This window comes from Cicer arietinum, chromosome 1 (assembly GCF_000331145.2).
Source record: "Cicer arietinum cultivar CDC Frontier isolate Library 1 chromosome 1, Cicar.CDCFrontier_v2.0, whole genome shotgun sequence".
NCBI lineage: Eukaryota > Viridiplantae > Streptophyta > Magnoliopsida > Fabales > Fabaceae > Cicer > Cicer arietinum.
This window is the reverse complement of record NC_021160.2, coordinates 50,274,644-50,293,057: the sequence shown is the minus strand read 5'-3', so window position 1 is coordinate 50,293,057 and position 18,414 is coordinate 50,274,644. Positions and strand designations below refer to the sequence as shown.

At 29.4% G+C, this 18,414-nt stretch overlaps 2 protein-coding genes across 3 annotated transcripts; one reads left to right on the top strand and one right to left on the bottom strand.

Annotated features, from left to right (window-relative positions):
- Positions 1-2,238: 2,238 nt before the first annotated feature.
- On the top strand, positions 2,239-7,486 carry LOC101499726 (uncharacterized). 2 transcript variants are annotated; one of them, XM_004487098.4, is made up of 11 exons: positions 2,239-3,166; positions 4,444-4,732; positions 4,816-5,022; positions 5,095-5,343; positions 5,427-6,044; positions 6,127-6,350; positions 6,427-6,591; positions 6,676-6,780; positions 6,872-6,935; positions 7,034-7,129; positions 7,222-7,486. In XM_004487098.4, exons 1-11 carry the CDS (start codon positions 2,388-2,390, stop codon positions 7,324-7,326), a joined length of 2,901 nt encoding a protein of 966 aa, XP_004487155.1. In that variant the 5' UTR covers positions 2,239-2,387; the 3' UTR covers positions 7,327-7,486. The 2 variants fall into 2 exon arrangements, with proteins under 2 accessions (XP_004487155.1, XP_004487156.1); XM_004487099.4 differs by lacking the exon at positions 7,034-7,129.
- A 1,927-nt stretch (positions 7,487-9,413) lies between these two features.
- On the bottom strand, positions 9,414-12,677 carry LOC101499419 (protein LIGHT-DEPENDENT SHORT HYPOCOTYLS 10-like). Its single transcript, XM_004487097.4, has 2 exons — positions 11,991-12,677; positions 9,414-9,813 (listed from the first exon to the last, which is right to left on the bottom strand). The coding sequence occupies exon 1, from the start codon at positions 12,503-12,505 to the stop codon at positions 12,005-12,007; it is 501 nt and encodes a 166-aa protein (XP_004487154.1). The 5' UTR covers positions 12,506-12,677; the 3' UTR covers positions 9,414-9,813; positions 11,991-12,004.
- Positions 12,678-18,414: the final 5,737 nt, after the last annotated feature.

Below are 18,414 nucleotides of genomic sequence, written 5' to 3'. Positions count from 1 at the left end.
AAGCGCCAACCATACATATGGAACTTAATCAGTCCAACCTTCTAAGTTCGTAAAGCAAAAAATAAAAAATCAAGGCCCTAAACCTTTTATCATTGATATGCGATAACTGTACATAAGAACTTAATCAGCTTCAAATACCCTATTGCAATCTCTATCCACCCTGTGTCAGTTAAGTCAACATAGTTGCTAACCGAGAAGGGCAATATCCTTTGATAAAGTGCAACCCATCGAAGTGCAACCCATCGAGGTGCGACCCAATGGCCAAGCAAATCCCGTGAAATGGCCACAATAGATGAATCCTCGACTTGGGACATTTGGAACTCCCACAAGCATTAAACAAAGACATCCCTAGAGAAAACACCAACCACAATTGCACGACTTTGTCGTTGGGTTTCCCACAAGCATTGGAGGGGGATTTGGATCTTCTCATCGTTAACATGAGAGAATTATGTTGATTATCTCATCATTAAAATTCATTAGTTTTATTTAGATTTTTTAAGTAGTAGATTTTAATGAATTTGAAAAGTAGTACTTCTTATGGTAAAAGTTGGAGAAATCCAACGAGAAAAGTGATATAAAATATTTGATAAAGGTAATAAAGTCGGTTCTCAGTAATGACAATAAATGTCACTAGTGCCAGCAAATAGGTCTAAAATTTCGAACTTTTGATAGTTGAGAATGAGTAATTAACAAATAACTAACTAAAAATGAGATTTAATATTTGAGTATATTTATACTACTTTCTCTTTAATTGAAAAAATACAAGTGATGACTCTTCTCAAGTTTTGAGGTGGGGCTTTGAGTTGTTGCGTGGACGACGATTGACTCAACAGGTTCGAAATCAACATGGTGATATCAGAGTTGCTTTTGGTTGGACTCTATAGTGAATCAAACCATCTATGGATCGGTTGAAAGGTAATATTGTTGCGTACTTCTCTCGCCATAGAAATTGTCTTAGTTTGGGTATGTGTAATTGGGACAAGTTTGGTAGCATTGTTTTGGCAAAAACAAATTGGATATCTTCGATATGTTCCATGAATGAAGGTGAAACTTGTGATTTGTTAGCTATCATTAATTGGGTCCACAAGCTTAAACTAGAAAAGGTTGACTTTGAACCGAACTCCAAATGAGTAATTGATTCCTTTAATAATATTTAGGACAATGCATTTGATTTTAGGTCAATTATCAAATACATTTAATTGAAAAAATACAAGTGATGACTCTTCTCAAGTTTTGAGGTGGGGCTTTGAGTTGTTGCGTGGACGACGATTGACTCAACAGGTTCGAAATCAACATGGTGATATCAGAGTTGCTTTTGGTTGGACTCTATAGTGAATCAAACCATCTATGGATCGGTTGAAAGGTAATATTGTTGCGTACTTCTCTCGCCATAGAAATTATCTTAGTTTGGGTATGTGTAATTGGGACAAGTTTGGTAGCATTGTTTTGGCAAAAACAAATTGGATATCTTCGATATGTTCCATGAATGAAGGTGAAACTTGTGATTTGTTAGCTATCATTAATTGGGTCCACAAGCTTAAACTAGAAAAGGTTGACTTTGAACCGAACTCCAAATGAGTAATTGATTCCTTTAATAATATTTAGGACAATGCATTTGATTTTAGGTCAATTATCAAATACATTAAACACGATTTCTCGTTATTTTTGTTAACTCTAAGGTAGAATTTATTAAGAGACAAACAACTGAAGTAGCTCATACCTTAATGGAGTAGTCACTTCTTTACTCCACTTTCATATTTTTATAGATATTTCTGATTGTCAAGTTTTTTTTTTTTTGTAAAAATAATGATTTGTCTCACATATTTATAACTCTCCAATAAAAAGTGAAAGATTTTAAAAAAAATATTAAAAAGAAGAAAAAAAAACTTCAAAAACGACGACATTTTAAAAGAAATGGTCAAAATATTATCTTTTAACTAAATTAATATATATTTTGAAAAAATATATTCATGGCTTTATGACGTGGTTTTAAAAATAATATTAATAATTTCTTTTATAAAGAACGAGTTACAATATAAAAAAGTTTTATATTAATATCTAATTTGACAATCAATCACAATTATGTAATATGCCAAATTATTTCACTAGACCCTATTTATATTTTATGACATTGAAAAATAAATCATTCCCATTAATTGTGTAAAACTATTTTAGATGGAGAGTGCGTAACCCTTTTACAGTTAGATGTATAAATATTAAAAAAATTACTTTTAAGTCAAGTGGTAGTAGCAAAAAGAGCCGATGCTAATAGTAGTAGTAGTATTGTACCCAACAAACAACTGGAAATGGCAATTTAAGCCCTTTCCCAACCCCACCGTTTTGAAAAACCCTTACTCCAACAGAAACAAACAACCGCACAGCGATTCATGGAAGACTCACTCACCGGTTACGAAGACGGCTGGTCAGAGGAAGCCACATTCACACTCATCGACGCCTGGGGCGAACGCTACGTGAAGCTCAACCGCAGCAACCTCCGTAAGAAGCACTGGAAGGAAATTGCAAAAGCCGTCAACGACCGTCACAACCACGTTAAGAAGGCGCGACGCACTAACGTTCAGTGTAAAAACCGAATCGACGCGCTCAAAAAGAAGTACAAGATCGAGAAAGCTAGGGTTTCTGAATCCGGCGATTACGCCGATTACTGGCCGTTTTTCGATGTACTTGATTCCCTAATTGGAGATACTTTCCCGGCAAAGAATCTCTCACCGGTAATTGTACCTCCCGTAAAGGTTCCGACATGGACACCTCCTATGAAGGCTCCGGCATGGGCATTAGCACCGGTTGGTCCTCGATCTCGCAGTCAGAAACGACCGGCTCCAGTGACAACTACATCGGCATCGTTGGAGAGCTTGGAGGAAGAGGAGGAGGGAGAGGACTCGTGTTTTCGACGGAATTTATCTGCCTTTGCTGCGGCGGTTGCTGAAGCAGCGGAGTCAGAGATTGAGAGTTCAGATGGTTTGATCAATGAAAGCAAGAAGTTGAAGAGGGGAATAAATGAAATGGAGTTTGGTGGTATAGAGAAGTTTGGTGAGATATATGAGAGAGTTGAGGAAGAGAAGCAGAGAGAAATGGTGGAGTTGGAGAAACAGAAGATGCAATCTGCAAAGGATTTGGAATATCAGAGCAAAACAACTAAACGTTCCAAGTAAGCTTCCTCTCTTTTTTTTCTTTCTTTTTCTGTTTTCTTTTTGAACATATTTGTGTTTCTTAGGAGTTGATGTAGAGATGTTGATTGTTTAGATAGAAATGTAGTCGTGTTTGCTGTTATTTTTTAGTTGATGTTGAAATATAGATTGTTTAGATGTGTAGTCTTGTTAGCTGTTACATTTGGATTTGGGTTGATGTAGTAATGTACATTGTTTTATATTGTAGAGAAAATTAGGTCTACTTTATTTTTTTGAATAGTTTTCTATTTCCATTTTCTAAAATTTTTGTTAATTTTACTTGTTAACGAGTAGGTGAGAGACTTTTGAAGTAAAGAATTGTCTATATTTATACAAACAATGAAAATGTCAAAAAACCGTTTTCATTATTTTTAGAAAAGCGTTTCATTAACTAGCATTTCATCTTCTCTCGATAACAATGGTTCATTTGAAGAGTCTCTCATCAAGGTAAAACGAACACATTTTAAAAAATGAAACACAATGTTTTCACAAAGTAAATGGTCTTAATAGTTCTTGCTTGAAATAGAACATTGCATTGTATTTGGTTTAGACAGACTTAAATGGTTAAATTCCTCTTAACCTGATGACCATTTAATGTGTAACTTCTTTTTTATATTTAATTAATTTAAAATATATGGAACAGAACCTTTGATTTCTGATCATGTTTGTATTAGGGGTTTAAGATATGTTTCCGAAAAACTGCGCGATTCAAGATATGGAATATGGTTAGCTTATGTTAAGAACTCAGTTCAAAGAATAACTGTTAGCTAAGTTGATGAAAAACAGGGAAACAAAATGAACTGCTCTATTGAATGATCAAACTCTAAAGTAAAAAGGAAAGAAATACTTCCCAAAAGTTTTTACTTCTCCAAGCTTCCTCAGTTCTCTCAAAAATATTATTTCCTTTATGCCTCGTTTCCATTATTTCCCCCCTCTTATCTAATTGAGTCTACTCTAATGAATCTTAGTTTTAGGTGGGTCTTATTGTTTCGGTCTTGTTCCAGCCTACTTTGATTGCTTATAATAGTTTCTATCCATATGTGATAGATTTATCTCAATTATTTTTACTTTGATTGCTTACAGTAGTTTTTATCTATATATGATAGTTTTATCTGAATAATTTTTACTTTATCAATAATTATTACTTTGATTGTTTATTGTAGTTTTTATCCATAGATGATAGTTCTATCTTATTGTCTTATGTTATTTAGTCATTATTTAGAGGAGCTAGTGACCAACTTTGTTTTTATTTAATCAGAAACATGAATGATCCATCAGTTCCTTCACAAAGCGAGTTGAATGCTCAGTCTACCCAAAAAAACGTTAGACGTGCCACATTGTTGAAAGAGTTCTTAGCACTAAATCGTATTGCTGGACAGAGGATATCTGTCGAATTTGATCAATCGACTGGAATGCCGTCAGGGGAAAACAAGACAAAGTTCAAGAGTCATGTGGCTTTCCTAGGTCGAAGCGAAGTAAGTATTTTGATAGATGAATGGGATTCTGTAGATGAGAACGTGAAGAATCAGATTTGGGCAACTATCCTGGTAATTGTAATTATGTTTGCAACTATTGTATTTAGCTATATTATTGTCATACACTAACTCCTCCACGTTGTTGCGAAATGTAGAAAATATGGGATATTCTTAATTCTGAGTTCTTGAAAAAGAAATGGATTTCATACGCTGGTGAGCGTTGGAGGGCATTTAAGACTTGTCTGACTAGTAGATATATACATGGAGATCTTTGTAACAAATCTCCTCTTGAGGTCTATGATTTTCTTGATGAGGAAACATGGCAAGCATTTATTCAGAAGCGAAAAGACCCTTCCTTTCTGGTTAGTAGGATGTTAGTTGGTCAACAAAATGTAGTTTTATTACTAATTTAATTGGCGTATTATTTATAATAGGATAAAAGAAAGAAGGCACAAATGGTTCAGGTTTATAATAAATGTCCCCACAGATTGTCTCGTGGGGGATATGAGTTGCTTAAGAAGAGGATGATGCAAGAGAAATTAAAACAAAGCAAAGAATCGTCGGTAGATTTAGTTGCTGCACCTCCATCTCCACTATCACGCCATGAAATGTGGAAGAGAGCCCGACAAAGGCCGTCAGGTGATTACACATCAGAGGATACACGCAAAATTGCTGAGAAAATTGTAAGTAAATATGTTCCTATAATTGTGCAATTATACACTTGATTTACAACAGTCTAAAATTATTTTTAAATTATATGTTGTAGGATTCTTTGGTTGAACAAACAACTCAAGGAACCTTTGTTCCACAAGGGCGTAAAGATATCTTGACGGAAGCCATTGGACAACCTGAGCACCCTGGTCGTGTTCGTGGTGTTGGTCAAGGTGTGGGCATTCGACAATACTTTGGACCACATTCACGTAACTCCACCACACCTGTTCTTAGTAATGAACAAATAAAGACCATGAAAGTTGAGCTCACTCAGCAGATTAAAGAGCAATTGATGCAAGACCTGACAACTATGGGTTTTTCTAAGCTATACCCAAAAGTTTCCACTTGTTCTCCTAATGCTACTGTACATACGAGCACAAAGGGTAGTTGTTCTGTTGTGACGCCTACATTAGAGGAGGATGATATCCCAGAACGGTGTGAACTGTATGTTGATAATTTTCTTCATGTGGTTGCCTATGGTAATGCATACAAGATAGGGCCCACCATACATAATCAAATCCTTGATAATGATATGGTGAAGGTGGTGGTTGATGAGGTTCTAGATGCAAATGTTCAAGTACCTATGCCCACTGACGAGGTAAAAACTGTTGGGCAGGCCCCCAACAATTTCATTCAATGGCCAAAAAGATTTATCCGGATTGTTTCTGATAAGGTATTCCTTTCACATGTCTTTTTTTGTTTTCACTTGAAAACTCTTAAAATATGTTGACTAATGTTTTATCTTTATTGTTTAGGATGTTGATGGATCTAAGAAAGCTGACGTTTCACCCAAAAGGTCGGAACCTCAATTAGATTCTGTTCAACAATTGGTTTTAAAAGCGATGAATATGTCAGGATCTATAAGGCTTGATTTGGAACACGATGAGACCGATATTTTTTGGCTTTCACAGAGAGATATTATAGAGTTATGTATGGGTAAACAAGAGTTATGCATAACTATTCTACAATTGTGGTTGACGTAAGTATTTTGTATTTGTAAATTTAATTAACTTTTTAATTATCATTTGTAAGTAATATTTATTTAAATATCTTAGGTATCTACATCGCCTTTGTATTGATGTGGGCAAGAATGACCTGTATGGATTCATTGATCCATATTTCATAAAGAGTCAACTTGATCCAACTAATGCTCAAACATACTTACAGAAAAAGTTATTCGAGGATAAAAGAGAGTGCTATTTAGCACCTTATCACAACAAGTAAGTACATGTTCATTGTAGTTTATCACTTATAATACACAGAATTCTATCAACACTAATCTAACAATTTGTTCTCCAATGTAGTTGTCATTGGCAATTGCTCATTATTTGTCCTAGGAAGAATACTGTAGTCTTCCTCTGTTCGTTAGGAAGAAAACCGGAAAAAGATATCATTCATATTGTTGATTCGTAAGCGTTTAATTTTTTATCATGAACTTTGTGATATGTTTTATAGAACAAATATATAACTATTTGTTTAATAAATATTTTGTTTTTGTAGAGCTTTGGGTGAATGTAATAAGCTGCAAGGTATTAGAAAGAAGCCAATATGGTTTGTCCCTGATGTAAGTTGTTTAAAACATGTAGAATTTTATTTTTAATTTATAAAGTTACTACATATACAATATTTACTCACTAAATCCCATTTGATAAACAATTTTAGTGCCAAAGACAATCAGAGACTTATGAGTGTGGTTACTATATTATGATACATATGTTAAATATTGTATCAGCCGGTATTGTTGATTCATGGTTGCGGGTAATAGAATTTTTTAACATATTATATTAATTAATTATGTATTTTTTTTAATGTTGATGTGCTAATTTTATGTTATTTTAACATCCATGCAGATATTTGGAAATTTGAAGTCATTTCATGACGATGAACTTAAAAACGTCAGACAATGCTGTGCAAGTTTGATTCTTGAGTATATTCAAACAATTGAAAATGCTTGATAATGGATTGTAATCATGATTGTTGTTTATTAGTATAAATTGTTTATATTAGTGTAATAAATTAACCGAATGATTTTGGTCCTTTAACTTAATTATATTATTAATTGTATGGTTTTGAATGGAAAATCACTAAAAGTTCAATGATGTTATCATTTGGAAAGATGACAAGACCTTTTTAATTTTTAAAAATATATAAATTATTTGTTTGAAAATTTATATTAAGTTAAAGGATTTATGGTGCAATTTTGCATATATAACATGTTTGATATTGATAAACTATATATGTATGAATGTGCAATTCTGGTTTTGGTTGCAATATTAAACTTTTTTTTGTTTCTGCATGCACGAAGGACAGAAAACAAATTGATGTTTTCAAAATACAACTTTTTAACTCAATTGTGCCTGAACTGATTTAAAAAGTTAACTTTTTAAATAGAGTGCTTGAGTATGTTACCACATCATTTGGACCATGTCAGCAGCTTGGCCAAAAGCATTATTTAAAAAGTTGATTTTGATGGGTTCTAATTATGAAGCTGATAATTGATAACAAAACATGTATCAATCTAGTCAAGAATCTAGGGACACAGGGTAGGAGCAAAATTTCACTTAAGTGGCCATGTGAGCAAAAGGAAATTGGAGCTAGAACAATGCACAACATTGATGAGAAAATGTGAAAATTGTAGACATATTCAGTAAGCCTTTAAAGGCTAAAATGTTTAGAAAATTGACATAAAAGTTGAAAATTCTATTTTGGGATAATTGAATTAAGGGGGTGTTAGTTGTAATTCAGTTTTTTAGTTTGTTATTTGAAGCCAGTTAGTGAAAATGTTCTATTTAGTTGCTTTGTATACCAGTTTATCTGAGACTATTATTCATTTTTTCTTTCTGAGGAGAAGAAGGAGCTGCTATAGCATTGTGCAAAGTTAGTGAACAACACAACATTTCTGCACTAACAGTTACTACATTCAAGATTTAATTGTTTACTTTAAAAGAAACATATTTAGCGAACTTATTTTGTTGGAACTTGGAACCAAAATTAACTTCCCAATAATATTTTATACAAGGCAAAACGTTGATTGTCTCTAAAACTATCGCAATAGGTAGTTCTATTTATTTACCTGTAAACATAGATGAAATCATTCATTTAACATAAAGAACGAAAATATAAATTTATTTAAATATTTGAGATAAATTTGATGAATATATGAATTTTGTTGAAATTGATAATGAATTTTATGGGTTTTGTTTGAAGATTTTGATGAATTTTCTGAATTTATGTATAAAAAAAATAACATCGTTGACATTTTAAAGCATAAAATATCAAATTATTACTTAAAATTAAATAAATGATCAAATTATAAAGAAAAAAATAAATAAATTATTAGTTATGGCGATTCGTATTATTAGTGTGTTTCTTGGGCTATATATATTCTACGAATGGTCATAACTAATAAAATAGTGTGTTTCTTGGAGAGACAATAGTGTGTTTCTTGTACTTAAATAATTAAATAGAGTTTATTAAGTTTAATTAAATAGAGTTTAATTAAATAGAGTTTTTCTTTTACCCGATTCCATTTAAGTGTTAATTAAATAGAGTTTATTAAGCTAATAAAAAAATGTATACAATAATGTGTTTCTTGGAGAGACAATAGTGTGTTTCTTGGACTTTCTTTTTATATAACGGTAGAATAATAATAATAAAAAGAATGTGTATGATTAATGTTTTCTCAATTAAATAGAGTTTATAATTAAGCTTGTGTGATTGACACAAAATGATATTGAAAAAAGACAAACATAATTATAATTATCATTTGTGAATTTCAGATCTATATATATTTCAGAGATGATAATTATGTTTGTCTTTTTTCAATATCATTTTGTGTCAATCACACAAGCTTAATAAACTCTATTTAATTGAGAAAACATTAATCATATACATTCTTTTTATTATTAAAAAAATTCATACAAATTTTAACAAATAAATCGTGGGTTGTTTGAGAATACTTAAGTATTACTTAATAAAATATATTTTTGAGTAAAAAAAAAATCTATTTTGGTTATTAACGTATATAGTTTGAGAGTATGTGTATAAAAAGTTGTATTGCTTGCATTCTATATACATGGATGAGAAGAAGCAAAAACTAAATATGTTCACAATATTTTTGAAGTTACGATCCCAATTAACACTTAAATGGAATCGGGTAAAAGAAAAACTTACATGGACCAATCCAAAAAATATGCAAGAAGCAACTACATAGGTGACTTATGTTTGAATGCAACATAGACCAAGCTAAGGCATACATAATTGACGGTTACACAATGAGTTTTATGACCAAGAGGTTACAAGTTGCTAAACATAATAGAAACATTAAAGAGTAGCTAGCATGCCAACACTTAATCGGTCAAATATAGAAAGCCAAACCTTCATTAGAGTGCGTCTTGTAAAGAAGGAACTCCAATTTGGTTATATATGCTACATTAATAATCCTGCAAAGGAGATATCATCATGGCTTAATTAGTAGCTAGCCAGACAATTTTTGTGTGTGTATGTGTACAATTCAAAAGGACCTCGTTATTTTATTTTTAGTAACAAGTTAATTTGAATAACAAATTTACATATGCCATTTATAAGGGCACATGGGGTAGAGTACCCTTTTAATTAGAACAATCATCATTTCATGCATTATTTTGTTAACCAAAATAAAATAATCTAAGTTTGGAAAATAGGGTTTCTTCTTTTATTACATTTTCAAATATCCAAAGGTGTATTGGAATTTAGAAGAAAGTACGAAATTAAAATGTATAGATTATTAATTTAAATAAAATATTTTTTCCGTTCAAAACTAAAATGTGTAACACCTTCATGTGAAAATAGGCGAACATAAATTAAAAAATCTCTATATATATAAAAGCTCACACCTATGCAAACCCATTAATTCCAGATTAGATTGTTTGACGTGGGTAGCATGCATTCCGCAATCTTTGTATTAATATAACATGCACACTGTTATCGTTAAATTGAGATTGAATGGTTCAATTTTATTTCAATTTTTTCTTTTAAATCTACATTCAAATATAAACTATGTGATCTCGATTCAACTGCAACTAATATGTTAATCATGTACGTCTGATTTAACTCCACATTATCCAAACACAAATTGAACCGCGGCACATATTTGATGTGCTCTAAAAATAAAATAGAAAGTATAATTGGCAAATTAAAATATACATATAGTACCAAATTAGAACTCATTAAATCAGGTGGTTTGTCATATGAAAAAGTTGGACAAACACAATGTAAAGTTTGACCCCCACTCAACTTCAATTATTGAGCTTAATGTACATTCTCTGATACTAAGCATCTACACCAAATTAATCATTCTAAACAACAAAACCCTAATTAACTTGACAGTTGCCACCCAGCTTCCAACCGACACAATAGAACTTAACTGTGCAGACGTACAATAATTATATATATATGTTTGCCGTGCAAACTGAATATATTATATTCCTTTCATCTTTGATATAACATCAACAATACACAGCTTCACTCTGTATCAAAATTATATTTATATTTATGTTATCTTGGTAGAAAACAAAGTGTTACATCCAAGCAACCCTTTGCATGGATGATCTTTTATATATTATTTTTTTATAAAGAATCTTCTCTCTCTCTTCTCTCTCTCTATATATATAGTGGGGGCATAATTGAGGTGAGGATGGTGGGAAGTGTTATGAGTAAAGCTAATAAAATATTAAGTATTTCATTTGCAGCATTAGGTTAATTTGTCCAACATTTACTCCAAAGAGATATTCCATTCAATCATGCACTTTTTAGTATTAAATTTTGGAATAGAGCTAGCATGTATTACCTCAATGAATAAACATAATAAATCATTTAAGAGAATTTGAGTTTAAATTTGTAATAATTATTGATCAAACTTTAAAATATTAGATTACAATTTCTCTTAAAACCAAAAATAAAGGCAAAACATGAAATATAGCATGTATTATCTACAATTTACTCAAACCTTATTTAATCAAATGTTTTCTATCATTTGTTTATATGATGTTTTGTAATTTAAGAAAGAGCATATGTCATCTCACGAACAATCATATGGGACACAAAATCTTCAAAATCTTAAAAAGGCAAAATTAGGGGAAAGCTAACATGCAAGTAACAAATATAAAGTAACTCAAAATAGTGTTTTTGTTGCATAGTTAGTCCTATGTCTATTATGGAGAGTGTATAATTTTTTTAATAGAAAAACATATTAAAACTAATCAAGAAAATCCAAAACAAAAAAAGGAAATCGTTGCAAGAATGAACCAAAAGTGTCAAAAGGACCGGACAACCAACAAACCAAACACAAATTGATTCCGAAATCAACGCATTTCTCTAAGTATAAGCACAACTAATTAAGCAACACAATAGGTGTGTTTGTGAATACTCTGTTACCTGAAAACTTTGTTGAGTATAGTACCTAACATCTAATAATTTAATGTCATATATTTATTATATTTAATTCATTTTAAATTAAATTTAAATTTCAAATTAGTTTAAATAATAATAAGTAGGTTGTGATGTAAGCAATAGTACTACTGGATCCTAGCTAACATCACATTTGAGTGATAAAGAGATAATTAATTAATTGATGAATTACCAATATTTGGAAGTTCAAGAAAAGTGCATGGTGGAGGAGGTTGATTCATCATGTCCCTTGCTTGTGCTCTTCTTTTTCTTCTTGTAAGGGATACCTCTAGCCTTAGCTTGACACTCCCTAACCTCTCTAAGGTAAACACGAATAGCACTACTTGCAAAAGGATTAGTCTCTTGAGATCCACCATTTTCTTCATAAGCAGCCCTTAACCTCCCTATAAGGGCATCAAGGCTTCCCCAAGCTTGTCTAAGGGGACATGTACAAGGTGCTGGTGGTTCTGGCTGTCCAAAAAACATGCAACCTTGTAAATGAACTTTTGTTTTTCCAAATTGGTCTAAATACCTAAGAAATTCCAACACATGGTTGCAATTACAATGAGAAAGTGGAATTGGAGGTCTTTGGTTGTTTAAGTATTGTCCAAAAGTGTTCCAATCTCTTCTCTTTTGAGACTCATAGCGGCTAAGTGTGATTGGTGAGGTTGATCCTCCTTCTACTATTTCCTTCCCACTTGAAGACATGTAATGGTGTATGGTGAAAAATGAAGATTGAGATGCTTGGCTTTTTGTAGATAAAGTTAGAAGAAAAAAAAAAGAGGTGGATGGTGAAATGAATAGACGAGTCTAGAGTGTGGAGTGAAGTGGAGGCATAGATGGAGAGATGATGTCATTAGGTTAATGAGTTGACATTCTATGGGCCATCATAGTTGCTTTAGGTTCATTTTTTCTTCTTCATCTTTTGTATTTATAGGATAATACTTATATATATATAGTAGATAACTCATATTATAGGTGATTTAAATATTGTATGCCACTAAAAAAATAAGAAAATGGGAATGTAAAATGCTTTGAGATCAAATTCATTTTTGTGGACAATCTCACGTAGAAGTGCTGATATCACATGTTATTCTACGTGACATACTCAAAATTGAAAATCACAAAAAATTGAAATTAAAAATTTCAGTTTTTAAAGTTTACAAATTTCTTCAGGTGTTGCGTCGATATTATTATGGACAATTATAAATATTTTTACTGAATAAGAGCAGTTACATCACTTATAGGTAAGTTTTGTCTTGGTATAGATAGCATAGCACACTCCTTAATTTTTTTATTTTATTTTTTAGGTAGTGATATTATTATATCATTTAAATATTATTTTCCCCTTAATCGCACAATTATTGTTTGCCATATTGGTCAGCAGACACATGAATTAGTTATCACCTTATTGTGAAGCCTATATTTAGTATTATTGGTCTAACCAAATCAATAATCCAATAGCTAGCTAGGTCTAGATTCTAACAACCACGTTTCAATTATGTACATTATAAATACCTTTTATATGAATGTGTTGAATTATATAAGTACTTATTTGTATGCAAATTAACATATTAAAAGGGCTTTGAGAATTTTTATGGTTGGGGGGCCGGGGGAGAGGAGGATTGTGGATGCATCTATAACACCAAAATGTCTTTTATTTATTTTATTTAAAAGTATTAGGTCAATAAATGTTGTCTCTTTGACATTGATGTGGAGATTTTTAGTCTATTTCAGGATTGAGTAATTGTTATATATATATATTTAAATTAGGTGTCTCTTATTCAGTTCATAGTAAATTGTATTTAAAATTATTAGTTTTGGTAAGTGTTTTTTGGGTAGATTGAAGGCTACTCCTTCTTGCCTTTTCTATTAATGATTTGTTGATCCATTGAAGAATTTGTATAGAGTAGAGCTTATTGGTTGAATGATACGCCCTAAATAATTGAATTTATAACAATTTTACTTGATGTTTGTTCGTGAATTTTGGAATTCAGCTAGCTCAATCTAAACTTTTTATCATAAAAAAAAATTAAATAAATCTTTTATTTAAATATAATTTTAACCGTTTATCTTTTATCTAATAGTTGTTTCGATCTTTTATCTTTATTTTGATTTATTTTAGTCTTTTATCTTTTATAAGTGGTGTATTTTATTTATGGCCACAATCACAACAAAAGTTATAATAATATCCGATTATTTCAATTTCTTCTAACAATTGTCAATATATATTCAGGATAATATTATTTCAAAAAAGGTATTCATTTAACTCAATAATAAGCTTGCACTTGAGAATTTTTTTTTGGTATGCTTTGAAACATATGTAAACTTTTTGAAACGAAAAACATTTATTTAATAAGTTTACTGTATTTTCACTATCCTTATTAAGATTGCACGTTTGACTTTACAACTGAACCAATATTCAATCTCAATAGTTTAATAATTATACAGTTGTTTAAATGAATTATAGTTAAAAAGACTAAAATACACTATTTATAAAAAATAAATAATTAAATAAATTAAAAAATCTCATAAAAATTTTCTATCACGTTTTCTTCTACCACCCACCCTATACTAATAAACTAGTCCATGACAACTCTTTAATATAATGCATGTGTAACATATATTAGATGTGCTTAGAGATAGTAATATTTGAACTCTTAATATTTATTTGACAATTTTGTTTTGCATTAGGTATATAGATTATTTGAAAAACACACACTCATATTTTTTTTAATATATATAATATTAGTAGGCTTTCACTAAAGTATATATCTAAATAAGTTTTGAATCCTGATTTGGGACGAAAAATCAAGGGAGAGAATTATGAGGTCTAAGGATTACATGTATATTGCATTTGAAAGAAGTAAATAAAGTGAAACATTTGGGTTCTAGAGACAAGAAATATGATAATTGTCGGAGGTTCTTTGGAATGAGGAGTAGTGGCGAGTTTCTACGTCTCATAGAGTATAGAGTGACACAGACTACTTTAATGTTTTCAATAATCTCTTAAAAAATATTATTACTTTTATTTTATTTAAATAAAAAAAATTATTTGTCATTTTAAAGTTTCTAATATTTTTTTTTTACTTTATGTATAAGAGACATTTGATTTATAATTTTCTCAATAAAAATTAACTATTTTATGAATTAAATCAGGATCGAACTTTAGTCATATTCTCTAAATATAAAATTATTCTTTTAATCGTATAATATATTCCTCTTTATCTTCTATGTATTTGTGGAAATGAGAATAGAATGATACTCTTAATGTCAAATGTATAATTGTGATCTAGCATATCATTTTGAAGAAACTTTTACATATAAAAATTTGATTGAATGTATAAAAGTAGTTAAATTTTATAAATAAATAAAAATTATGTTAAAAAAATTGAAAAACAAATAATTATTAATTGTGACAAAGTTGTTAAAATCAAATTATATAAGTCTATAAACTAATTGTGGTTTAATATATGTTTAATTGGTGATGAATTTCGACTAGACATGACATATGTTAATGAATATGCTAATTAATATAGATATTGTAATGTATGTTGTTGTAATTTTGAGATCTATTTTTTGTGTATTTTATGAGTAGAATATGAGTTGAATTGTGATTGTTAGATTATCGTTGTCGAGATAAGATGTATATTTGAGTATGATATGTGAAGGTGACGCTATTTGTGTATCTTTTCTTGTTACACAAATTAACTAATCAAGTAGCATACTTCATGTAGATTGTATCGTATAGATTGGTACGTGTAGATTGTATAATATAGATTGATATGTGTATATGGACTAAAATTTATTTTATCAATTTTTTAATTATTAAAATTGTATTTTTTTTATTAGGCTCAATTTTTAAAATTAGAACGACGTCTCCAAAATCTTTTAAAACGACCGTGTACATAAATTTTTGTAGATCAAATTATAATTCAGATATCTATTATAAAAAAAAATTAGAGGGAATAATTTATAAAAAAAATTACAAAAACAACTACTATAATTATTAAATAAAATAAATTTCTCAACTTAAATTCCAACTTTTTATAATTATTAAAAATATAAACCAAAATTTGATCAACTACCTCTCTCCAATATATTTTTATAAACTTACAAATTCAAATTTTTATATACAATATAATATTATACTTAAAATTTCGGTCACTCCATGTTTTAGTTCAATATCCGCCACCACCAATGAAAATATGAAATTATGTAAAGAGACATAATATTGGATATAAAAAATAAACAAACAATATATGTAAAGAATTTTTATGATTTTAATAATTATTATTAATAAAACATTTAATATTAACAAAAATAAATCATAAAAAATTAAATATATTTAATATAAAATTTAGATTTAATAAATTTATTTTTATCAACCGCATTTAAGTCCGGAGAAAATATGTGAGGGAATCCGATTTTTGGAAAGCATGTAGGAGCAAAAAATTAGGAAAAGCATGTGCTCTAATTTTGGCACTGATATACAAATCAACTTATCAATTATTTGGTTGTAAATAAAAGCAGATTGAATTATTTATTGCGTGATTTGATGGACATCACAAACCGACCAATCTCGTGAAATTAGGGTTCCCAAAGCCGATTATTACTCTATTTTTTCGTAACTGATGGTCCCTCCTAGAGACAATTTAAATTTAAATTAAGAACTTTATAAATTAAATACACTCATTTTTATTAATCAAATTATATATAATTCAATTTTCTATTAAAAGAAGTATTAAAGATAGTATTTATTATAAAAGATAGTATTTAAGTAAAAGAGCAAGTTTATCTTTCAAATTTTAATCATTGGTTAAATTATATAATTTTTTTATTTTTAAGAATTAAGAATTTTGTCTTAAAAATTGTAACTCATCAATATTTTAAAAAGTCCATTATATTTGTTTATTAACGAAGATCGTGTTCATAGATGATTGTATTCATGACGATTCAATTAAATATTTGTTTTATTTAAAATATTAATAATGAGTCTTTATTTCATATTTTTAAAGACAACTCGAAAAGTACTGAGGTGTGGCTTAGCCTTTATATAAATTAAATTCATTACAATATTTAAAAATCAAATATAATTTTTATTTTATGTTATTTCTTATTTCGCGTTGTTAATCAATTTGAGGGTTGTTGTCTTTAGTATGACCTTTTAGCTTTAATTTACTCTTTTGTTCTATTTGTTGAGTGTCTAGTCATTGCACAAAAAGAAAAAAAAACTACATTAGAAATCATTTTTATGGTAATTCATAGAATGTTTAGTCTTATATATGACTATTTTGGATATTAAATTTGTTATCACCAAATTGGTATTTTTATTTTCTAGAGATTAAGTGAGAGAAATAGGTGTGTTTGGCTAAATTGCACAAAATTAAATACTTAAGATAGTCAAAATAAAATAAATAGAATAACATGTTAAATATTAGTGTATGCATTTGCACACTCTCACTATTGAGTAGATTCACTGTAATTGAAATTTAAGAATGAATAGTTGGACAATGCACAACTTATTGCATTTTGTGAGGCCAACAACGTAGTTGATAGGTTCAGAATGAGGTTTGACATGGAGAATACTTTTAGAGTGTTTTTTGATTATGTGTTTTCCACTATAGAAGGCAATGAATTTTTTCCATCACGAGAGAATAGTGAAATCTGAACCACTAAATAAATAAAAAATGAATTAATATATAAAATAAAAGAAAGATATTTAAGAGTTAAATTGAAAACAAATAAGAAAACATGAGATAACAAATAAGAAGAAAAAAAATTCACTAACTTACAGTATTTTTATCAAATAGTATTTGAATCTATATTAAATTAACTTTTATCTCCTACTTGCCATCGTTATCTTAAATAAAAAAAGTTAAAATATTAAATAAATAAACACATTTATGACAATTTATATTTATCAAAAACACTAAATATAATCTATTCAACTTCTTCGTTTTTAACTAACAATTAACATCAATTATCATCTATCAACTAATTTATTTATTGTAGTCTAATTTCTTCTAAACAAAACCTTTGTAATTAGTTACCGAACCTATTACTCACACTATCATATACAAAAACAAACTTTAACATTCTAATTTGAATGACAATGTCATTGCTTTTGGTAGATTTGTGCTTCTTTCTATTCATGTAAGAAATTCAATTGACTTCTCTCTTTGCTTCTTGCTCACTGGTAAATCATTCACCGTTTTTTAGATGCATGCACTAGTTCCCACTTTGTGCTCTTATTGAATTTGGTTGCTTACAATGCTCCATAGCTCAAAGAAGGTGCACCTTTGTCGGTATACATTTTTGTCAATTATATGTGTCCCTATATGTTATATAATTGTCCCTCCACCTCTCTTTTCGTCATTAATTGCATATCATGCATGTGATTATAGTCACATCTAAGATGTCACTTGTGATTATGTCAAGAAAAAAAATGTCACTAATGATAACACACCAATAAAGAATTTACCTTGAAATGATTTTAGTTATTATTATAATAATTGTATTGTAGATTTTAAAGGGATATAAAATTGAAATAGTAGTTAGATTGAATAATAATAATAATAATAATAATAATAATAATAATAATAATAATAATAATG

Bases quoted from the DNA above. Each gene is read 5' to 3' on its own strand.
- LOC101499726 (XM_004487098.4), top strand. From the start codon at position 2,388: ATGGAAGACTCACTCACCGGTTACGAAGACGGCTGGTCAGAGGAAGCC. The intron at 5,344-5,426 runs GTAAGTAAATAT...TATATGTTGTAG, and splicing joins GCAAAATTGCTGAGAAAATT to GATTCTTTGGTTGAACAAAC. The intron at 6,592-6,675 runs GTAAGTACATGT...TCTCCAATGTAG, and splicing joins TTAGCACCTTATCACAACAA to TTGTCATTGGCAATTGCTCA.
- LOC101499419 (XM_004487097.4), bottom strand. From the start codon at position 12,505: ATGTCTTCAAGTGGGAAGGAAATAGTAGAAGGAGGATCAACCTCACCA.